General features: G+C 39.9%; 1 protein-coding gene across 3 annotated transcripts in view; it reads right to left on the minus strand.

Annotated features, from left to right (window-relative positions):
• The window catches only part of LOC124773720 (4'-phosphopantetheine phosphatase), a 158,868-nt gene that overhangs the window by 123,133 nt on the left and 9,927 nt on the right, over positions 1-25,808 (minus strand). For all 3 annotated transcript variants that reach the window (XR_007014876.1, XM_047249426.1, XM_047249425.1), the window contains exons 3-4: positions 5,340-5,539; positions 5,011-5,194 (exon numbers count right to left, since the gene is read on the minus strand). Coding sequence is in view for 2 of the 3 variants with exons in the window: in XM_047249426.1 (XP_047105382.1) it covers positions 5,011-5,194; positions 5,340-5,539 (384 nt within the window). In the remaining variant the exon portion in view is untranslated. The remainder of the gene's footprint in view (positions 1-5,010; positions 5,195-5,339; positions 5,540-25,808) is intronic.

Raw genomic sequence — 25,808 nt, forward strand, 5'->3', positions numbered from 1 at the left:
AGGTAATGTGGTTACTACATGGCTGTGCTCCAGATCACTGCCCTCTTTGGGGTAAAGCTGGAAAACTAGTACAAACAGAACTTTCCTATTAGCCTGTTGTGTTCTCATTTGTGTTTTCAATCACTGAAACCTACAATGTCAAAGATATTTTATCCCAACCTTCTTGTGGGTGTATCTCCCTTGAAATGCACTTCCATCCATATGCCCATTTGACTGTTTCTGCTTCTTATTCACTCTGGATTTGTTTCCTACAGGTTGTCCATATTTAGTAAAATCACTCTATAATGTTTACTGTGAATATGACCCATGGATAATGGAACTAAGCCACATAATCAACAGAAAAGTAGTTCAGTACTGTGCTGCATAGATGTTACTAATCAGGACTATGTAATTTAAACATAAGTGAACAAAGTGAACAATCACACAGTCCTGATGAGCAATTATGTCAGGTGCATCTCTAGTATTCACGTCTGTGGCATAACAGTAAGGGGCAGTCAAATAAAAACTGAACACCTGCCACAGTGGGACCATGGGATGCTTCCATTCAAATGTAATCACCACGCATTAATACTTTTATCCCGTTGGGAGATAAGACCATCAATTCCCGTTTCATAGAATGCAGTCAGCCACTGACAGATCCACAACCACATCCATTCTTAATTTCCTTGTCCGACTGAAACCGATGACCACGCATGTCTTTCTTCAAGTTGCCAAGGATGTGAAAATGACACAGTGAAACATCCAGGCTATACAGAGGATGTTGCATTGTTTGCCAACCAAATCACTGAAGCATAGCCTTCATCTGATTGACAGTGTGGGGGCACACAGTATTGTGCAACAGAATGATTCCCTCCCACAGCATATCTGGGTGTTTTGACTTCATGGCATGTCACACTCCCCGCAAAGTTTCTTAAAAGTGCTGAGCATTGATTGCAGTTCCACACTTGAGGAACTCAATGAGCACAGGGCCCCGGAAGCCAAAAAAGGAGGTCATCATGACCTTACTGGAACTTGTGCAAACAGCTTTGGATTTGTAAAGTTTAAAATTTTCTCGGCAAATCAACTGTTCAAAGAGATTTCGGGATTGCAGCTTTGGATTTCTTTAGCGGAGGAGATGTGGAAAATTTCCATTGTTGACTTTGTCATTTGCCCTCACCCTGCATTGAATCATTCTGTTGCATGATAATGCCTGTCCCCACACTGCCAATAAGACGAAGGCTAAGCTTCAGTGATTCGGGCGGGAAATGCTTCAACATCCTCAGTACAGCCCTGACCTTTCACTGGATGATTTTCACAACTTTGATGACCTGAGGAAAGATGTGCGTTGACTTTGGTTTGTATCAGATGAGGAAGTGCAAGATGGGGTACGGTTATGGATCCGTCAGCAGCAGGCTGCGGTCTATGAAACAAGAATTGATTGTCTCATCTCCCATTGGGATAAACGTCTTAACACATGGAGTGATTACTTTTGAATGGAACCATACTATGGTCCCACTGTGACAGGGTTTTGGCTTTCATTTGACTGCCCCTCACACAACGGGAAACTGACTTATAATAATTATCACATGCAATTTCATAAAAATGGCATAATATAAACATATTTGTTAATTCAGTGAACAACAATGTGGCTCAGTGCCAAAGTTCTTTCCAAAAATAAAAGGCATCCATATCCCAGCATGAAGAAATTTTCAAATAATGACCCAAGAAAAAGTGATGAATCTTAACACAAAACAGGAAACAACAACAACTCACACAAGCAAAATAATTAGGTGCCAGTGAAATAAAAGCCCTAATGGTTTGTCTGCTACAGATATGTTTTGAAAAACAGGGTTTACAATTTTATTTTTCTTGTGCTGACAACTAATTCTGTATAGAGACAATTTTGAGCCAATAATGGATTTTATACGTGCAAGAGCATTATGTTTATTAATTTTTATTATTATTAACAGTATTATGATGCTATTTTTTTGAATATTGTTTAACTATAGCATTCATGACAAACACCTTAGGAATATTTTTAATTCTCCTTTGTCTGCAGTGGCCTATGACCCAGTATTTAAATCGCAGAGGTAATTCCAAATTGAGTATGCACACACGTCGCACCTAGATCAAATTTTTTCACATAGAAGCCATCAGCATATCAAATTTTAAAAGCTTCTCTGGTCAAGGTAAATAGTTAAAACTGTAAGCTGTGTTAGTATAGCTCTTTCTAACAGTGCTACTGAGCAACTCAATGGTGCTGCTTCTGACCTTGTGGTATATACAGTATCTCTACATGGATCAAACATCTTTTACGCTAATTCAGGTGTTTTTAGTAGCTGCTCAACATAGCTGGAGCACCTAATACGCATTTTAAGTAATTCACAATAGCATCTTGGTGCAGTCTTAATAAAATAATAGTATGCCACAAACAGGACAGGTGTCAATAAGTAGCCTGCATCAAACCAAGGTTCTTCCCTCTTATTGTCTCTGACTGGTCTTTCAGAGAGAGAGAGAGAGAGAGAGAGAGAGAGAATGTGTTGTATCACTATCACTTCTCCCCATTCCTGTTCCATTTGCGTATAGCGTGTGGGAATAAAATGTGACGATAACCCCCATATGAGCTCTACTTTTCTAATTTTCCAACATGCTCATTTCACAAGATTTATGTGGGAAGAAATGGTATGTTTCCTACTTTTCTTTGAACATCCACTCTCGGAATTTTAACAGTAAACCACCCCATATTGTCTACTGCTTCGCTTGTATTGTCAGCCACTTGAATTTGATGAGCATTGCCATATCACTACCATGTTTGCTATATAAACCCATGACAAAACACACTACTTTTCTTGGGATCTTCTTAATTAATACTACCCATTAAGGGTTCCAGAAAGGTGAGTCATACTCACTAATTGGTTGAATGAGTGTTTAGTACAACCCTTTTTTGTGGAAGAATTACATTTATCAGGGTTTCCTCCAAAGAATCTCAAACTGGCAAGTGCTTTTTCTGCAGCCTAGTTTTATATTTCTGTTTCACTTAAAGTCACTCCATACAGTTAGTTCTGGGAACTACTAAATATTTTATGACAGTTACCATTCCACAAAGCATGACATTTTATATATCATTTGGAGGCAACTGTGATTTCAAAATAGTTAAAATATGTTATTTTTTGACACAATCACGACTATCTTTTCAGATTACTGGTTCCAATCATCTTAAATGGCCATCTTCAGATCTAAAATTAAAATTAAAATCTTTATGTAATTTACAATGTTACGTGTATAAAATAAAGATAAAATAAAATTCACATACCCAATTGCTGCACGTAAGGGCTACATGTTATCACTAATGTGACAGTATTCTGCTACATTATATTTAATAAAATTGAAAATAAAAATCCATCCACAATTGATGTCTATAGGTTACAAAAGTGACAAGAATACTTCACATTTGTAAACATGTTTTGTTGAAAGGAGTTGCAGAAACATTGTCTAAATTTTCATTACTTCATTATTATAAAATGCATGATTGATCTCCTGCCGAGTTAAAAGCTGCCCAATGAGCAACCAAAACCTGTTTCTCAGATGTGCCAGGCTTTCTGCTGAAGCCTGCGAGACTTGACTACAATGTAAACAACAGTCAAAGATGTAGTGCCCTCTAGTGGACATTGGCAACTCTACATTATATTTAAAGAACTTTTATATGGGAGCACTGTGAATCACCAAAATAAAAAAAAGCTTCCCAAGTGTGGTCACACGCAAAGATCGTGTTTGCTGCATTATTCGAATTTAATGGGATAATATATCATGAGTCCTTGCCACAAGGTCAAACAATTAGCACAGAGTTCCGTTGCACCAATTTGTGAGAAATAAAATGCATCATCTAACTTTATAGTGAAACAATCCATTGCTTTTGCAACACAAAAATGCACTTGCTCACATTTTACAGCTTATTTGTAAATTTTTGGTCCAAATCAGTACCATAATGATGTGTCCGAGTCCATACTCAAAGCTCCCAAAAATAAAGAAAACCTTAAAGGGGCATTATTTTATAACCATAGATAAGATTAAAAGCATATCGCTGAGAGAGCTAAAAGCTATATCAAAGATCAAGTTTCAAAAATGTTTCATGTATCAGTAAAAGGGCAGGTGTAAGTGTAAATAACCAAAGTGGGCTATTTTGAAAGGGATAAAATGTAGTAAATAAAAATTCTTTTGGAAAAACAAAAAATCCTGTAATTTTTTTAACACACCTCATACTATTGTCACGAACCTCTCTTTGCTTTTATAGCATCTTTTTAACATGGTTAACAAAATTGATGAGCCTTTCCCAACCCCCCAGCCCCACCACCCACCCTCAACACACACATCGTGCAATACTTTTGAATTATACTGGTTGATAGTCTTTATCTTCATCCCTTGAGATTAATGCCTGGTGTTAACTGCTTGGATAATTCTGCTTATTTATTTTCTCCAACTGAACACAAAATTTTAACTAAGTACAAGTTTTTGTCATACATACCGAACATCATGGAAAGTCTCAGTATGGAGAGAGTCAAATAATAACCATACAATAGAAAAAACAAAATTTGGCATGTGCTTCTCTGCAGTGCTTCGGGCAACAACACAGTCATTTATATTCCATTTACTTCACTTTTAAATTACATTTAAAATGGTTATCACCATTCAACAGTGCCATAATACTTCCCTCTTTCCAAGTTATGAAATGGTTTTAATTTTAAAGTAAGAAAGATGCATATTTCAAAAGAAAAAAACTGAAAGTACAGACAATTGTTGGCAAAACTGAGGTTTCAAGTCAATTACATGAACATTATTACCATTATTGACTTGAAACAGACACTATGCACAAATACAAGAATGAAATTTATATAGCTTAACACCAGTACTAGTATGATAAGGAAAGAAAACAGAATATTGGGCTAATATTTTTTTAGACTTTTGTGAAATGAGAAGAATATATTTAGAAATCTTTCTTTACAAAAAAGGGACTTTTCTACTTTCCTGACTTACTTTCATGATGCTAACTCCTGAGCCAATATTAACCAAGAGATATGGAAAGATATTTGGGTCCGCATTTTGAAACTTGTACTCAGGATTGCCATGGCGGTGGTATTCAAATGCTTCATCTGTAATGTTCTTCAGTAAGAAATTGCACCCCTTGATCAAGCAGCTCATCTCATCCTCTTTGTCAACTCTAACAAGAAGTTTTTCAGTGCAACAGAGTTAGTCAATTTTTTTTAAAAAAAATCTGAGTGTTATTGGTTTTAAAAATATAAAGTTTGCAGTACAAAATCTAAGGCTTATTTTACAATAAATTTTACAAAAGTTAAAATACTTACGAAAGACCCAGTTTTTGTTGAAGAAGTTCTGTGTACTTATAAGCTCCTCCACCAGTAGCTTTTATGGTTTTTCCGACCATATTTTCTCTGCTATTAACCAAATTAGCTTCAATAAAATTCAAACAATTTTCAATGTATTTTGTTTCAAATTTAATGAAGTGCAATCTAGCTCCTTCCGATACCTCATATAATCGATGCTCCTACAAAGAGAAAACCATAATCAATAAAGCACTAGCTGTAACACTAAACTTCAAAAAGGCAACGAGCACTACTTAACTCCTTACTATATACCGGTGAGCCAAACAGGAAAATCTCTGTGTGCTTTTACCATGAATTTTTTTCTTTGACTAATACAGAACTAATACATGACACGACATAACTACAAATACTTTACTTATGCTGTCCAATGGCACACAAGCTACTTCAATACTTCTTTACTCATGCAGTATGGAACATTTTCAAACAGGTTCTATCCTTATTCATACAGAAATGAACTTTAACAATTCAAACAAAGAACAAAGGATCAATCCACCCTTCAACTGTAGAAATTTGCATCATTGTTGCCCTCCCAATACAGGTAAGTGTTTAACATTCACTCATTTTTGTGTGAATAAGGCCTGAAACTGTTTCAAAATGTCTCATATTGCATGTGTAGCGGGGTACTGATGTAGACTGCGTGCCACTGGACAGGATGAGTTATATCATGCCATACAGTACTTGTAAAGAAACAATGAACTGTTATATGTTTCACCTCACATGCATTGTACGCCAGGAATGTACCAAACCATTTATTTCTTACGTTCTGCAAAATAAAACTTCTTTTCAGAATTGCTTGACAATATGGTCTACTAACCTCAAAAACTACAGTACTGGCTATTAAAGTTGCTACACCACAAAGATGACGTGTTACAGATGCGAAATTTAACCGACTGGAAGAAGATGCTGTGATATGCAAATGATTAGCTTTTCAGAGCATTCACACAAGGTTGGGAGCATTCACACAAGGTTGGCGTCGGTGGTGACACCTGCAACATGCTGACATGAGGAAAGTTTCCAACTGATTTCTCATACAGAAACAACAGTTGACCGGCGTTGCCTGGTGAAACGTCGTTGTGATGCCTCGTGTAAGGAGGAGAAATGTGTACCATCACGTTTCTGACTTTGATAAAGGTCGGATTGTAGCCTATCGCAATTGTGGTTTATCGTATTGCAACATTGCTGCTCGCGTTGGTCGAAATCCAATGACTGTTAGCAGAATATGGAGTCGGTGGGTTCAGGAGGGTAATATGGAATGTCGTGCTGGATCCCAATGGCCTCGTATCAGTAGCAGTCAAGATGACAGGCATCTTAACCGCATGGCTGTAATGGACCATGCAGCCATGTCTCGATCCCTGAGTCAACATATGGGGACGTTTGCAAGACAACAACCATCTGCACGAACAGTTCGACAATGTTTGCAGCAGCATGGACTATCAGCTCCGAGACCATGGCTGCGGTTACCCTTAACGCTGCATCACAGACAGGAACACCTGCGATGGTGTACTCAACGCCGAACCTGGGTGCACGAATGGCAAAACGTCATTTTTTCAGATGAATCGAGGTTCTGTTTACAGCATCACGATGGTCACATCCATGTTTGGCGACATCGCGGTGAATGCACATTGGAAGCGTGTATTCATCATCACCATACTGGCGTATCACCCTGCGTGATGGTATGGGGTGCCATTAGTTACACATCTCTGTCACCTCTTGTTCGCATTGATGGCACTTTGAACAGTGGACGTTAAATTTCAGATGTGTTACGACCTGTGGCTCTACCCTTCATTCGATCCCTGCGAAACCCTACATTTCAGCAGGATAATGCACGACCACATGTTGCAGGTCCTGCACGGGCCTCTCTGGATACAGAAAATGTTCAACTGCTGCCCTGGCCAGCACATTCTCCAGATCTCTCAACAATTGAAAACATCTGGTCAATGGTGGCCGAGCAACTGGCTCGTCACAATATGCCAGTCACTACTCTTGATGAACTGTGTTATCGTGTTGAAGCTGCATGGGCAGCTGTACCTGTACACTCCATCGAAGCTCTGTTTGACTCAATGCCCAGGCGTATCAAGGCCGTTATTACGGCCAGAGGTGGTTGTTCTGGGAACTGATTTCTCAGGATCTATGCACCCAAATTGTGTGAAAATGTAATCCCATGTCAGTTCTAGTATAATATATTTGTCCAATGAATACCCGTTTATCATCTGCATTTCTTCTTGGTGTAACAATTTTAATGGCCAGTTGTGTAATACACAAATTATTTTCACAAAAAGAAAAAAAGACTTAATGCATAAAGGAGTTAAAAATGAAGCATCACATGGTCTTAATGATAGAGACTAAAACATTACATGTGAAGTCAAATTCATTAACAAAGGTAGTGTTCTTATCTAAAATAAAATAAACTTATAAACAAATACATTGTAATTCAATACTGCTTAAAATTCTGGAGCTAAGGAGTCCAACTTAGAAAAAAATGGCGAAATCCCACTAAGGAATTAGAGAAACTAAGTTTGGAGCAACTGCAATGAAAAATAATAGTGTTTCTTTGACAAGAATTAAGGAGCTGAGGTTTGTTTAACTGCTAATGAGAGAAACAATATTATGAGAAGGAAAGTTGCTACTCACCTTATACCGGAGATGCTGAGTTGCAGATAGGCACACAAAAAGACTCTCACAATTAAATCTTATAGGGTTTCAGTTGCCTGAGACTGCAATCATGCATGTGAGTTGCATTTGTGTGTGTGTGTGTGTGTGTGTGTGTGTGTGTGTGTGTGTGTGTGTGTGTGCGCGCGCGCGCGCGCGCGCGCGCGCGCGCGCGCGCACTCCGCTATATGATGAGTAGCGACTTTTCTTCTCATAATACTGTTACATTCCATACTGGATTTCCCATTGTTTGCCAATGAAAGAAATTAAACATAAATGTTACACTAGCTGAGATTAGGAATAAACTTGCCTCTGGCGCAAAACGATCTTCAGTTTGTTTTTATTGTGTCAGCAGAACTGAGAACCATTTTTGCAGTTAGAGGCAAATTTAGTCCTAATCTCAACTTATCATATAACTATGTTCAATCATTGATAAAAAGTTTATATATATTATGCTAGTGTTGTGGCTCACAGCCTTGTGCTAGCTTTTTTTTAAATTTCATTTCATTTAAGTTAGTTATACATTCAAAACAACTCCCATTAAGTGCCATAAAACAGTGTACACAACTCTAGATCTTCCCAGCCCACAATAACCTGAGAAAATTACTGAAATTTGAACTTGGGACTTAAATGTCAGTGGTCATTAAAATTGACCACTGAATTACAGAAGCAGTCAAACTAATTAGGACATGAAAGAACACAATATATAATTCAGAATGATGGATCTGGAACATTATAAACCAATTCAAGAAGTTATCAACACTGTGTGAAATTCTACAGAGATTCATAATATATTTACAGTCAGTATTAAACTGTCTACAGTAACAGAGGAATGGAATGGGAAGTGATATTAGATAGGGAGCTACATCATGGGTCTGGGAGGAAGAGAAAAAAGAGAAGGTGGGGAGGAGGAGGAGGAGGAGGAGGAGGAGGGATTTGGAGAGGGAGTGAGTGTGTGCATCGAGTGGATGGTATGCTAGAAACGTGGCACTGAAAAAGTGTGTTACATGGGTTACAACACAGAGGCAGCCTTAAGCATTGATGGAGGAGTAATGAGAAGAAACTGTCTATGTCTCCCTGTGTAAAGTTCTAAAAAAGAGAGGTTGGACAACATTTTGCCATTTCCTAGGACTTCACAATTCCTTTGGATCAACAATCTTCTCACCAGTTCAGTATGGCCAGCCACAAATTTCTCTTTTGAGTCAACTTCATCATCTCAGAGAGCACTTGTACATTACAGCCTCAGTTATTTGCTAGATGTATTCCAATCTCTGTCTTCCCCTACAGTTTTTATCCTCTAAAGCACCCTCTAGTGCCACAGGAGTTATTCAATGAAGCCTTAACACATGTCCCATCATCCCACCCCTTCTTGTTGATGATGTTTTCCATATGTTCCTTTCCTTGCTGATTCTGTAGAGAACCTCATCATTCCTTATCTTATCAGTCCACATCCTTTTATAGCACCACATCTCAAATGCTTCAGTTCTCTGCTTTTCAGTATTCCCACAATATTCACTACCATACAGTGCTGTGATCTGCACATACATTCTTAGAAACTTAGCCTTCAGATTTAGGTCAACATATGATCCCAGCTAGCATCTCTTTTCCATGGATGCCCCATTTGTCTGTGCTGATCTGCTATTTGTGTTGTTCTTGCTTCATATGTCACTTTGCACCGAACATAGCAGAATTCCTTAACTTTGTCTACTTTGTGGTCCCCAATTTTTTATGTTAAGTTTATCACTAATCTCATTTCTGCTACTCATCGCTCTTGCCTCTCTTTGGTTAACTCTTCTGCCATCTTCTGTACTCATTTGACAATTCATTCCGGTCAACACATTCTGTAATTCTTCTTCACTTTCACTGATGATACAAATGTTACCAGTGAATCTTATCATTCACATCCTTTAACGATGAATTTTAATCCACTCCTGAACTTTTCTTTTATTTCCATCACAGGTAGAACATCAGTGGCAAAAGTCTACATCTCTGTCATACACTATTTTTAATATGAGCACTTCGTTCTTTGTTTTCCATTCTTACATTTTCCTCATGGTTCTTGAACATTGTAAATTATCCATCTTTCGCTATAGGTTACTCCTACTTTTCTAAGAATTTCATACATCTTGCAATATTTCTCCTTTTTTAAATGCTGTTTCCAGGTTGACATAATCCTATGAACTTGTCTCGATTTTTCTTAAGTCTTGTCGACATTATCAATCACATCATCAGAATTGCCTCTCTGGTGCCTGTATCTTTCTGAAAGCCAAACTGATTGTCATCTAACATACCACTGACTTTTTTGCAATTCCTATTAATTTCATTCCTAAGTAAAGTTGTGTGTTCCTAAATTTCCCTGAACATTATTTTACTTCCTTGTTTCAATCAATCATTTTAAGTATTTCTTCCGTTAAACCAGATTTCTTCAGGAAACTTCAAACGCATCTCATCATTCCTCAGTACTTCAGTATCTCACATCTTCATACACTGGTTCTTCCGGATGAGTCTCTTAAGCTTCAACCTACTCTAAATAACTAAAGTGTGATCCAAGACTGGCTGCTCGTGGGCACACCTTACAATCCAATATCTGATTTCAGTCTCTCTCTCTGACCATGATGTAATCTAACTGGAATCTTTTCATATCTCCAGGTCTTTTCCAAGCATAATTCCTCCTTTTGCGATTTTTGAATAATGTAGTCACCATTACTAGCTGCAACTTATTGCAGAACTCAATTAGCTTTTCACATCATCTCATTCCTACTACCAGGCGCATATTCTCCCATAGCTCTCTTTCAAATGTTCACCTACTACCACATTCCAATCCCTCAAGATTATTAGATTATCTCATTTTACATACTGAATTACCCATTCAGTACCCTCATATACTTCATCTCTTAATCTTTGATTTGTGACACTGGCATGTAAAGCTGAACTGCTGTTGTTGGCATTGGTTTTCTGTTGACTCTGAAGAGAACAACCGTATCACTAAACCACTGAATTATTCACAGTAACTCACTCTCTGCCCTCCTCTCCTGTTTATAATAAATCCTATTTCCATTATATCATTTTCTGCTGGTGTTGATATTACCTTATATTTATTTGACCAGAAATAATTATTTTTGCCATTTCAACGTAACTGACTCCCATTATATGTAGGCAGAGCCTTTGCATTTCTCTTTTCAAATTTTCTAGCTTCCCTACAACACACAAACTTCTGACATTCAACACTCTGACTTTCAGTATGTTATCCTTGTCTTGGTTATTCATTCTTTTTATCTCCACCTTGGCAGCCCCTCTCAAACATCTAAATGAGGGACTAATCCAGAATTTTTTGTCAATGGAGAGATCAACATGACACTTTTTTCAGTTACACAGTGCATGTCATTTGGATATACACTGTGTGTTTCCATTGTCTTCTGCCTCCTCATGCTGATGATCACTTATGATTCTTCTGCCTTGTAGGAGCAGTTTCCCACCCCAAGGGCAAGAGTTTGTCCTGAAACTCCACCCACTCCTCCACATTCTTTGACAAGACTGTTGGCAGAAAAAGAATGACTCCTTATACAAAATGTCTTCTGCCACGACTGCTGATGATTTCTATGCAAAATTTAGGCTGTGGCTGGATTCAAACCCATGATCCAGGACATTTTGATAACCAGTCAAGATGTTACCGAAGATCATAGGCCCACCTTCCGTTTAAGTACTTTTATATCTAGATCACCTTAGAAAGAACTGAAACTGATTCAAAGAAGTCATGCTTTTTGATAATGCCATGTACTATTCGAGTAATCTGCTTTATTTGTTTATAACTTCTTATAGTTTTCCCTGTCCTAACCATACTGATTGTTTTCACTTGACGCACATCACTTTTCTTTACAAAGCACCGCAGTAATTACTAAAAAAATATGATATCCATGTTATTTACAGATTAAAAACAGTTTTTCTTTATAAATTATGCACGTAACTCACTTATGGTGTTCTTCCTTTTTTATACACGTTCTGGAGTCAACTGCTTTCTCATAGTTTCACAGACTGAAGTCAGAGGGGAAAAAAAACCACCCTCGGTTTCACTTTCACCTTACATGATTTTTTAACTTTTATGATCTGCTTTTCCTCATTTTTGTTGTTTATACTTAACTTTTGTAAAACTTCAGGACAAATGTAGTTTGTTTTGTTCTACATTCAGCACAGTGTTTCTGTATGTTCATTTGTCAGGTCCTGAGAATTGTCAACACTGTCAATAGTTGTTGTTAGGGTGGTTTTTTTTTTTTTTTTACATTTGGTGTGTATGTGTGTGGGGGAGGGGGGGAGTACATTAGAGAAGATGAGTTAGTTGTTCAGCAGAGATGGGAGTGGAGTGGGCCGAAAGAGTGGTGATTTGGGGGAAAGCAACATGGTGGGTGGTAGTGGTTACTGGAAACCGGGGGAGGACGGAGGGAGGTGGTGGTTAGTGCACGGAGGGGGATCATATGTCTACATATAAAATTATATACTACTTGTCCTATTAATTTAAAAAGTGTATCGTTTGCTAGGTGGACCAATCATTTATGAGTCATTTCTTTTCTGTAATGGTTTTATGTATGTGGTGATTTTCTCGTCGAGTGAGAAGTGAAGTGCAAAAATTCAAATACAGAAAAAGCTGTTTCACGGCAGTTGAACAATCACAAAAAGTGGAAGTAATACCACATTTTTTTTTTTTTACTTCAACCTCCACTAACACCACAGGAAAAAGAGGCTTCATAAAAAACATAAAAAAGAGGAAAAACATGGGACATAAATTTACACCAAATTTATATCAAAAAACTATTTTTCATCCATAAACAGCAAATTGTTGAAACATATTACATATGTTTTCAGTATACCAACTACTGAAGATGCTCTGTAAATAAAAGTGAGACGTACTTACCAAAGACGCTCTTAAATTACAGTAAAACTACGACAGAAAACACAATGATAACTGATGCATAACAATCACTGCCGAAGATGGTCATACAAACAAAAACTTCACTTAATTGTTTATCTGGAGTGAGTAAAACTTTTTATTGATATAACATACAGCCTTAGCGGAACCATTATTATTTTTAATCAGCATTTGAGGGTTGTAGAGGAGAACTGATACTGTATTAACCACCGATTACAAGAGCTTCTGAGGAACCAAAGTGAATATCTGCATCAGTCACGTTGGCCAACATTTTAGTCACGTCTTTGACTATGGTCACAATGGATCGTGGAGTGAGCAAGATTAATGCATGTGGTTGTGATTCACTGACAAGTTTTAATTCGACACCACAGCTACTCTACAGTGCTCATTATCATTACATTTTAATGTGTAACACCATGAATAATTATAAAAAGCTTAATGTTACAAATTAACAATGAGGTCATAGAACCAACAGATGAGAGTTTTGTATTTACATCAACTGGAGCTAGAGACAGGATGTGCAACAAAAGAAGAAAACAGAAGAGTAAAGATATAACTGTGCACTTTTGTTACACTAAATAGAGTTTTAAAAATTGAGCTGCTAATGTGATTGAAATGGTAAGTTTACAAGGAGTCAGTATTGAAAACTTTCACGTAAGTCAGTGAGACTGCAATTTAATGGGGAAGTGATTACAAAACTAAGAACACAGTGAGCAATGGAAATATGCATGTTGGGAATTACTAGGAAAGACAGGGAAACAATCAAATGGAACAGAGAACATACTGGGTGGAAGAGATAATTACGACTAATGAAACCATAAGGGGTGCGGGGTTGTGACCAAGATGACTTCATTGAAGTTGAGTTTGAAGATGAGTTTATTCAAAAAATCCAAAAAATGAGCAAGTCGCTAAATGGAAAGCAAAGCAAAATTCATTCAAACACAATAAATAATTAAAATTCACATTTACACTAATATAATGCACTTATAACAGGCCAGTGTCAGCATAAAAATTGTTGTTGAAAATTGGGCCATGAATACTGAAAGGTTGCGAAATGCTGGCTTACACGATATCTGAAAAGGCTATCAGGTAGATAATAGATAACATTTCAGATCTTTTTCCTACAGAGACTCATGTTATGCCATTTCAAATAATCAGTAATGATCTTCCAGCATCAGAAGTAAACACTAATGGTCATACACTCAATAAAGCACAGTTCACACAATTCCTTAGGGTCCAGCTGGATAACAAGTTAAAAATGAAGATATGATCAATGAAAAATGCAGTAGCCACCAGAAAGATCGTGGGAGGTTCACATCAGCACGGCGCATCACAGTCAGTAGTTGCCGCAAGGAAAGTCCCGTCCCCCAGAGGGCACGCGAGAATTCCGCCGCGCCCTCTGCCAGCCGAACAACAACAACTCAGGCAGCATGGGCCGTGCCGAGTCAGTTCACATCGGGCATGCCTAGCAGACAGTTCCCGGTCTACACTATGTGAAGTGCAACGGAAAATGTGAATCATGTTACTACACAACTGGCGACGAGTAGGGTCGTTCTTTCACATGTTGCGTCATTGTTCCGGTTTCGCAGCTTATCCACGGCATGGAGGATTTAGTGGGGGTTTTGGTTGAGCAGCAGACAGAGCTCATGGCAACCATGCAACAAGTGCTTCCGGCGTTGCTCTCCAAGCAGTCTGCTCCAGCACCGTTCCCTCCTCCCTTTCCCCCGTATGACGAGACGCGGAGGATTGGGACGCATATGAACATCGTCTTCGGCAGCATTTCCAGGCGTTTCATGTTGCCGATGCAGAGGTATGTCATGCTCTTTTCTTGTCTTGGATATCTCCCTCGCTGTATAAAGTTTTGCGTCAGCTAGTGCCGTTGCAGGAACCCTCACCCTTGTCTTTTGACGCATTGTGTTCATTGCTGTCTTCATATTATCGCCGCCGCACGCATGTTGTGGCAGCTAGGGTCAAGTTCTACCACTGCAAGAAACAGCCCCATCGGTCTTACCAGGCGCGGGCCGCTACCCTGCACGGTCTTAGTCACAAGTGTCATTTTGTCACGGAGCAGTCGTGAGAGTCGTATGCCCACGTTATGGTGCGCAACGTCATTGTTCGTTCGGCCCCTGATAGGGAGGTCTGGCAACGGGCCCTGCAGTTGGAAGACCCTTCCCTGGAGGAAGTCCTGTCCATTGCTCAAACTTATGAAGTCTCTCACGCCACAGGTCAACAGTTGGAAGCATGGTGCGATGTCGCGGCAGTTCAGGGCGGCATGGTCGCGTCCACTGCGTCTGGGGTGGACGACGTGCGAGCGTTAAAATCCGGCCGTTACGGCCGCTCCTGCATGGCGCGTAAACAGAGTTCCGGCCGCCGGCCCCTGTTACCGTCCTGTGTGTCATGCTATATCCATCATGATTGGTCAGAGTGCCCCTATCGTTGGGCCGTTTGTCGAAAACGTAATAAAAAAGGACACATTGCTAAAGTTTGCCGCTCAGCCTCAAAAGAATCGAAGGAAGCAGGTACAGAGGACATGGATGTTGACATTCAGGAAGTTTCATCGGGCCAGGCTCCTGACGCATCGGCACACAAACTCTTTATCGAGGTGTCAGTTCGGTCGTGCCGATTACAACTGCAAGTAGATACGGGCGCGGCAGTTTCCTTGTTGAATGCACCAACTTACTCCGACCTTGGGTCGCCCCCGTTGGCACCAGTTTACCGGCGTCTACGCGGTTATGGTAAACAGTTCAGTTCATTCCCCTACTGGGTCAATTCACTACCGACGTTACTTACAAATCAATCACTCGGCCTCTTACTTTTATTGTTGTCAGTGATGCGAGCTCCGCTAACCTTTTTGGATTGGATACCTTTCAAGCTTTTGGTTTTTCTATCGCAGACACCATACAGTTGGTCTCCGAAGACGTTCCCTATCAAACATTGGAATCTTTGATCTCTGACTTTAAGGATATCTTTGAGGAGGGCCTGGGGCGTGTTTCAGACTTTGAAGCTCACTTAATGTTGAAGGTGTCGGCTCGCCCGCGTTTTCTATGCGCGAGACAGATCCCCTTGGCTCTCCGCCCTCAGGTAAAAGCAGAGCTAGACCGGCTGACAGCCATCGGCATCGTTCTTCCCATTTCTTCTTGTGAGTGAGCTTCGCTCCTCGTTATTGTCAGGAAACCCTTGGGAAAATTACGTCTTTGTGGCAATTTCGAGGCCACCATTAATTCCCAATTGTTGGTGGACACCTATATCTTGTCTCATTCTGATGAATTGTTCTCCACCGTGGCAAGAGGCCAATATTTTTCGAAAATCGATCTTTCGGAGGCTTACCATCAGATACCACTTGATGAGGACTCCAAACAGCTGGTAGTCGTCAACACCCCGTTTGGCCTTTACCAATACCAGAGGTTGGCCTTCGGAATATCCAATGCCCTGGCGATATTTCAGCGTTATCTTGAGCATGTCACGTCAACAATCCCTCATTGTATTAATTACCTGGACGACATAATTGTCGCAGGCCACAGCACAGAGGAACACTTGCACAACCTTAGAACCCTCTTTCTCAAATTCAGTTCCGTGGGCCTGCATTGCAACCTGCGTAAGTCGAACTTCTTCCAACCGTTCATTGAGTATGTGGGCTACACCATCTCTCGGCATGGCGTTCAGCCACTAGGAAGTTTGGTCCAAGGTATCGTTGACCTTCAGCGGCCCACTTCGCTGAAGGAGTTACAAGCTTTTTTAGGCACGATTGCCTACTACCACCAGTTCATTCCCTGGGCTTCCCCCATAGCCCGCCCCCCTGTACCGCCTTCTGCGCAAGGGTGTTCCTTTTGATTGGTTGCCTGCATGCAAGTGAGCGTTCACCTCGTTGAAGGGCCTCCTCACATCAGCGCCTTGTTTGGCTACTTTTGACCCCAATAAGCCGTTGGTCCTGGCTACAGGTGCTTCGCAGTATGGGGTGGGGGCGGTCCTGGCCCATCGTAACGCGGATGGCTCCGAGCAGCCACTGGCGTTTGTGTCTAAAACGCTTAGTCCTGCACAGGCTCATTACTCCCAGGTGGAAAAAAAGAGGCTTTGGCCATTGTCTACACTGTTACCAAGTTTCACCCTTTCTTGTATGGCACGAAGTTTCAGTTAATCACTGACCATAAGCCATTAATATCGTTATTTGGACCCGCCTCTCAGATTCCGGATAGGGCAGTCCGCAGACTGCAGCGCTGGGCCTTGTTTCTCTCCAAGTACCATTATGACATTCATTTTCGCCCTCCCGGACAGCATGCCAACGCTGACGCTCTTTCCTGTCTTCCTGTGGGCCCGGATCCTAAGTTCGATCGGGAGGAGATTATGTGTTTTCATTTGCATGTGGCGTCCCGCCAAGCGGATGATGGCTTCCCGATCACTAGTTCTAGAGTCGCCAGGGAAACGGCAGATGGATTTTGGCTCATTGTCATTGATGCTTATTCCCGATTCCCATATGTGGTTCGCTGCTCCTCAACCACTTCAGAAGTTGCAATCCAGGCACTCACAAAAATCTTTTCTGCAGAAGGTCGGCCAGTCACCCTGCTATCGGACAATGGACCTCAGTTTATTTCGCAGACCTTCCAGGATTTTTGTAGGTGCTTCGGTATTTGGCACGTTTGCTCTCCCCCCCTCTCATCCACAATTGAATGGGGAAGACGCAGATGAAAAAGTATGTGCACGAATTTCCGGCAGAGGAGGCGTTGACGTTTTTCCTGATGGCATACCGGACCACACCGATGGGAGAACGCAGCCCCGCAGAGCCCCTCCATGGGCGCCAACCTAGGACTCTGCTGCACCTCCTCCGGCCTGGTCCTTACCAGTCTTCGCAAAACGGGGTACCCAGCTTTCCACCGGGTATGTCGGTCTGGGCATGTGGGTTTGGTCGCAATCCACGTTGGATACCGGCGGTGGTCCTGCACCGCAATGGCCACCAGCTCCATACCTTGCAGGCGGGGGACCAGGAGGTACGTTGTCACCAAAATCAGCTACGTCCACATTTGGGCACCCACCCTCTAACCCCTCAGGCGCCGGCTTCCCCATTGCCAGCACCCGTGTTGTTTTCTCAGGGGACGCTACCGCCCCTCCCACCTGTGACTCCGCCACACTGCGATGGTTCTCAGCCTGGGTGGCCTCCAGTAGCTCCAGCACTGGCATCATCATCGTTAGAGATGCCCCGGCGAGAGCCGGCCCCCCTTGCAGGCCCGGTTTCTCAGGAGGCTGGTTCACCTGTGGCCGTGCCTTCCCCCTCGTCCCCGCCACTGGGTCTTGCCCCTCCCGATGTGGACCGGGATCTGCAGTTCGACGGCTTGTCGCCCGTTCTGTCCCGGGCTTCGGTGGTGGGACGACGGGGGCCTCTTCATGTGGGGTCACTTCCAACCGTATTTGAAGGTTCCGGCTCGAGGGTTGGCAGATCCCCCCGACTCCAGCCTTCCAATTGATGTGGAGGTCATGGTTACTGCACGACGCTCCACCTCCCGACACAGTGGATCACAGTAACTTCACCCCCTGAAGGAGGAGGAGTGCAGTAGCCACCAGAAAGATCGTGGGAGGCGCACATCCGCATGGCGCGTCACGGACAGTAGTTGCCGCAAGGAAAGTCCCGTCCACCAGAGGGCACGCAAGAATTCGACTGCGCCCTCTGCTGGCGGAACAACAACTCAGGCAGCACAGGCCGTGCCCAGTCAGTTTACATCGGGAATGCCTAGCGGACAGTTCCCGGTCTACACTATGTGAAGTGCGATGGAAAAAGTGAATTGTGTTACTACAAAAAATATTCTACAATATTTATTGTTTTACAACTAGCTTTCTGGCTGTTACGCCACCATCAGGCACACTGTACCTGATAATGGCATAACAGCCAAAAACTGGTTTGAAAAATAATAAATACTACCTTTTACCCACAGCTTTGCTTACGTACACATCTCCTCCTCCACAACCTCTCTTACCTCCTCCTCCTCTTCCAATTTCTTTCCATCTTCCCTCTCTCTCTCTGTCAACTTCCTGCCTCCCTCTCTCTTTCTACCTCCTTCATTCCTTATCGCTCTATTCATCTCCATCTCCTCCTCCTCCTATTTCTTTCCATTTACCCCATTCTCCCTGTCTACCTCCTCAGTCCCCTTCTTTCTGTCCCTCTCCTCCTCACCCTTCTCTCTGTCCATCTCCTCCTGTCCCCTATCTCTGTCAATGTCTTCCTCTCCCCATCCCTGTCTGTCCTTCTGCTCCTCCTCCTTTCTCTGTCCATCTCACCCTTCTTTCCCCTTGTAACTATCCATCTTTCACTACCCCTCTCTCTGCACAACCACACCCATCTGCATGTACATCCCCTGGAACATATTTGAATACTAGCTGCACAATACATCCATTGTGCAGGGCAGCCTAGATGTCACGGGTAACCAATCCTTTCCCAACCTCATCCCCAATCCTATGGGAGCTACATGGCACTTCCCCCCACACTATTTTTTTTCCAAACGGTAAGTAGTATGTAGTACTAACACAAATTCTTTACAGACGAATGGAAAAACTGGTAGAAGCCGACCTCGGGGGAGATCAGTTTGGATTCCATAGAAATGTTGGAACACGTGAAGCAATACTGACCCTACGACTTATGTTAGAAAATAGATTAAGGAAAGGCAAACCTACATTTCCAGCATTTTGACAATGTTGACTGGAATACTCTCTTTCAAATTCTGAAGGTGGCAGGAGTAAAATACAAGGAGCGAAAGGCTATTTACAATTTGTACAGAAACCAGATGGCAGTTATAAGAGTTGAGGGGCATGAAAGGGAAGTAGTGGTTGGGAAGGGAGTGAGACAGGGTTGTAGCCTATCCCCGATGTTATTCACTCTGTATATTGAGCAAGCAGTAAAGGAAACAAAAGAAAAATTCGGAGTAGGAATTAAAGTCCATGGAGAAGAAATAAAAACTTTGAGGTTCGGCGATGACATTGTAATTCTGTCAGAGACAGCAAGGCATCTGGAAGAGCAGCTGAACGGAATGGACCGTGTCTTGAAAGGAGGATGTAAGATGAACATCAACAAAAGCAAAACGAAGATAATGACATGCTTAAAGTAGTAAATGAGTTTTGCTATTTGGGGAGCAAAATAACTGATGATGGTCGAAGTAGAAAGGATATAAAATGTAGATTGGCAATGGCAAGGAAAGCACTTCTGAAGAAGAGAAATTTGTTAACATCGAGTATAGATTAAGGTGTCAGGAAGTCGTTTCTGAAAGTATGTGTATGGAGTGTCGCCATGTTTGGAAGTGAAACGTGGACAAAAAATAGTTTAGACAAGAAGAGAGAAGAAGCTTTTGAAATGTGGTGCTACAGAAGAATGCTGAAGATTAGATGGGTACATCACATAACTAATGAGGAGGTATTGAATAGAATTGGAGAGAACAGGAATTTGTGGCACAACTTGACTAGAAGAAGGGATCAGTTGGTAGGGCATTTCTGAGGCATCAAGGGATCACCAATTTAGCATTGGAGGGCAGGGTGGAGGGTAAAAATCATAGAGGGAGACCAAGAGATGAATACACTAAGCAGATTCAGAAGGATGTCGGTTACAGTAGTTACTTGGAGATGAAGAAGCTTGCACAGGATAGAGTAGCATGGAGAGCTACATCAAACCAGTCTCTGGACTGAAGACCACAACAACAAGTAGTGTGTGTACCAAATTTGGTTCAAATAGATCCAGTGATTTAGGAGATGTGGTACATATACTCTATGACAAAAGAGACGCACCACGAGGGAATTATCAGAAAGGAATAGAAATCAGTAGATGTGATGTACAAGGATTACAGTTTCAGAAAAAACTGGATCATTTATTTTCAAGAGAGAGGGAGTCTTTCACAAACTGAGAAAGCCAATAACATGTTGGTCGACCTATGGTACTTATGTGAAGTAAAGATATAAATTAACAAAAAGCAAGCAAATCGTGGATACTAAATCTGTATACTGCATTAGCATTCAGCAATAATTATACTGATTAATGTGATTTGCGATTATGCCAGCAAAACTTGGTGAAGTAAGTTAGAAAGAAGATGCTGCCTCATCAATTATACGAGAATGTGCTATTTGTCTCATTTTAGTAGCTTACTATTACTTCATTACATAGGAATGTTTCAAAGAAAACTGTTATCTAAATCTTTAAAAACTGAATCATGTTTATGGTATATTGCTATTTGTCATGTAGCTTTAGAACAAACACTTCTGCTTGTCATGAAATTAATATAAATTTTCATTTCTTGAATTTAGATGTTAGTATTTTGTACAAAGAAAGGTCATTGAAGTATGTTTTTCATTCTTTTTTTTCCCCAGTCAGTTGGAATTTCCAGTTTCTTGCTTTGTGTTGTATGGAAGCTTTTTGAGTATTTTTGCACCTGATTAAATAACTCTACTCTGAACCCTAGACAATGAGGAAAAGTCTACAAGAAAATGATTTTTGTGTCTTGTACTGTGACTGTACATCACAGTTCATTTGAAATTGATTTTTATCATAGCAGTAAAAACCATTAAGGAGTAAATATATTGTGAAGTCAGTGTGAGAACTCAAAGATCCTTATAAAGGCTTCTGAGGGGTATATGATTATCTACTTTACACAATAGTCTTACTGCTCACTTGTCACAGACCCATTTGTGTGTATCTATGGCAGAATCAATTTACACAAAATGGGGTCAACACGTGGAAAAACTAAGCAAGGAGCTTAGTTCAGTGTGTTCAGCCCTTAGAAATACTCTCCCGCTGTATTGATCTGAAAACAGAAATGCTGGCTTGTTTTGCATATTTTCATTCCATGGTGTCTTATGGAATTGTCTTGTGGGTCAGTGACAAGTGATCAGTAAGAATATTGTGTAAAGTAGATGAACATATATATCTCCAAAGCCTTTATAAGGTTCTTTGAGTTCTTACACTGGCTTTGCAATATATTTACTCCTCAGTGGATTTTACTGCTATGATAAAAATCAATTTCAAATGAACTGTGATGTACAGTCACAGTACAAGACACAAAAATCATTTTCTTGTAGACTTTTCCACATTGTCTAGGGTTCAGAGTAGAGTTATTAAATCAGGTGCAAAAATATTCAAAAAGCTTCCATACAACACAAAGCAAGAAACTGGAAATTCCAACTGACTGGGGGGGAAAAAAAAGAATCAAAAACATACTTCAATGACCTTTGTTTGTACAAAATACTAACATCTAAATTCAAGAAATGAAAATTTATATTAATTACATGACAAACAGAAGTGTTTGTTCTAAAGCTACATGACAAATAGCAATATACCATAAACATGATTCAGTTTTTAAAGATGTAGATATTAGTTTTCTTTGAAACATTCCTATGTAATGAAGTAATAGTAAGCTACTAAAATGAGACAAACAGCACATTCTCGTATAATTGATGAGGCAGCAGCTTCTTTCTAATTTACTTCACCAAGTTTTGATGGCACAATCGCAAATCACATTAATCAGTATAATTATTGCTGAATGCTATCCATGATTTGCTTGCTTTTTGTTAATTTATATCTTGACTTGTTCCACATTCTTGAAGGTTGTTCTCCTTTCTGAGACCTACAGAACATGATGAATGAATGAGTAAATAAACGAATGAATGAGGAAATTCTTTGCTTTATTCCAACAGATATGAAATGACTCAGGGGACAAGCTAATGGATGGTGAGGGTGAGTTACAGGCACTCAATTGCATGGTTAATAGTATTCTTGCTGAAATAGTTAGAGACGAATCTGCCTAAAATTTCGACAACTTAAAAAAGCACATAAAATACAATCTTAGCAAAGACAGAGAACAAAGATGGTAGACATAAATTAGCCTTTGCTCTCTTTTATATCTATAAAGCAGTCAATTAAAAATTGGTGTAGTCATTCATAGCTGCAAAAAGATTGTTTTTCAAAGATAAGTGACATTTTTCAACTATATATTGATACAAAAACACAAGCACAATGTAAATCCCAAAGCAGCTTTGAACAAATAAAACTTATGTTGCTTTATACTCAAAGGTTAAAAGTACAGGAATGTATAAAACATGGCTTTGTGTTTTTGTATCAATATATAGTCATTAAATGTCACATATCTTTGAAACCTTTGTACAATAACAAACTATCACTGGTGTTGTGGACCATCTGTTTAGTATTAAGTCACCTGATGATGGCTTGGAAAGCCAAAAGCAGGTTCACAATGAATTATTAAATAAATGTTATCATGCAACATCAATATCTTGTATTAAGTTTTAGTATTTCATTTTAATGTTTGACCTGACAGAGTGGAACTGCTTAAAGCCACTAATCCTCAAATTTTGCATTGCTGTGGTGGAGAACTGTACAGTCCCTAACTTCCAAATCACCTCAGGGTGTTGCAGAGTCTCTCACACGGAAACTTGAGACCCTGAAGCCAGTGTTCAAATGCACAAATATGACAAAAAATAAAATGGTTAAATATAGCAAATAACTAAAAGATGCTAAATAACCTATGTACAACATTAAAATAAGTGAAACAAAGAAACACCACACAATTTAGTTTACTATTTCTTGAAGTTAATAACGATTATTTTCAAAAATATGAACAGAAGGCACTCACCACTATTTATCAAAAATCACTCAAACATTTTTACGACTATGTGATGATCTTAGCAACAGGTGAAAGTTTGTATCAGTTAAAAATGGATGTCCTTTACTGAAGGAGCTTGAGACAGATTGCCACAGGACTTGGTCCTTGGTTCATTTCTTTTCAATGTTGCAGTTAATAATTTTCTTCCCCATGAAGGACCAAATTCAGCAGCATGTTATAAAGATGAGATGACACTACTTAGGCCTAATACACACTATGAAATAATGACAGTATGTTACTATGGAAAAACTAGAACTAGGAGTGAATTTGTTTTAATATAAGTGAACTCCTCTTCAGTCTCAGTAACACACTGAAATTAATTATATGATGTACAAGATAATTCTGTAACACTATAATGCTTTCATATTGGCTCCACAGTATTGGCTCCGCAGTGATCTGCAAGGAACATATTAGCCCCGTCTTCATGAGAATAGTCCAAGTATACTATCCCACATGGAAACTAACATAAGCAGTCACTAATAGGCATTTGAAAATGATGTACCTTGGTCTATTCCAGACACACGTATAATATGGCATACAGATATGGGAGAATTCTAGTTGTATCAATGAAATAATGAAAATTTTTTAAAAAGTTATCCAAATAATGAGCAAATTGAATTCTAAGGAACACTGCCATTTTCTCTTTATCAAACTGAGGCTACTGACTGCCACAAAAGTGTATTTCTGCACACTGTTACATAATTTGAAAAGCAACATAGGTGAGTATGATAACAGAGAGAACATACACCATCACAATACTACCGGCAAAAATGAACTTTGACATCTCCAGCATGGACAGACAATTACCAGAAACTCACAGATAATAACATGTCTACAAAAAAAAGTATTAATAAACATCCGTAATCTACTTGATCCTTAACAAACACTGCTGATATTAAATTTTGAGAATATTGGTAAAGAAACAGCAATAAATTTTACAATTTTTCTATAAAAATAACCTTATCATCAGTTACTTGTTTGATTATCAAATTTATTTCACTGTAACTGGCTGATGACTAATAAGGAGGAAGAGGAGATTAGTGTTTAACATCCTGTTGCCAATGAGGTCATTAGGGACGGAGCACAAGCTTGTGTTAGGGAAAGATGGGGGAGGAAATTGGCCATGCCCTTGCAAAGAAACCTTCTCAGCATCTGCCTGAAGCGATATAGAGAAATCACGGTAAACCTAAAGCAGGATGGTCAGATGTGGTTTCGAACAGTTGTACTCCCAAATGCAAGTCCAATGAGCTAACCACTGTGTCACCTCACTTGGTGATGATTAATAAAGAATCCTGAGTAAGCTGATCATCTCATTTCACGCACACCAATAATGTAGTTTTGTACTCTAGTTTACATCCAGAAACCTGGCCAAATATGGTGTTGTGGGATGACACACAGCTAACTGACGAACTTTGAAACATGTCCAGTTCTTTATCTATAGCCATAACCTACTGCATTATTTAGTTTTATGGCAGAAAAATATTTCTTTGATCACTAACAGCCTCCATTAGTGTAATATCTAATCTACTTGCCAGTGAATGGTTCCTTGTGAGCATAACACTTCCCCAATTCAAAAATACTTGAATCCCATATAGAAGTGGTCCAAAAAATGACTCCACACTTCAGAATCAAGCTTACATTAGCAAATTATTCTATAAGAAACAACTGTCCTTGAACCCATATTTCTGCTCAAGTGCATTACATAAGAAGAAATCATTTTGTCATTTCCCTTGACCTTACAAAAGACATAATGAACAAAAGAGTAATGCCTCCTTACTTGCTTTGAAAACAAAACAAATCATATTCTATCCCCCTGTTTTGAGAATTACATAATAACTACAATAACTTCTCGTACTCTTCTTCAATTCTGCCTTCATCAATTCTCAAATTATATTAAATTTGTATATTTTTATTTCTTTCCAGTTTAATACCTTTGATGTGTTAACTAGAAGTATTTCACGCATACATCTAATGCCCCAGTAAAGCAAGTTCTGTATTGTCCCCATTTCTTGTTGGGAACTGTCTGTGTTGCTCACACAAAAGAATATACTGTGAATGATTCTTTCCTGAAGGGTTACTTTGAGTTATCTTTATATTACTGGAGAATGCCTTTGTGTATTAAACTAAGTGGTGGTGTATTCACAAATGGTGAACTCATTTAATGTGTTTGACTTCAATGTCTTTACTACTTTAGTAATGGATTAAATTTTTTTCTAATTA

The sequence above is a fragment of the Schistocerca piceifrons genome, chromosome 2, assembly GCF_021461385.2.
Source record: "Schistocerca piceifrons isolate TAMUIC-IGC-003096 chromosome 2, iqSchPice1.1, whole genome shotgun sequence".
Lineage (NCBI taxonomy): Eukaryota > Metazoa > Arthropoda > Insecta > Orthoptera > Acrididae > Schistocerca > Schistocerca piceifrons.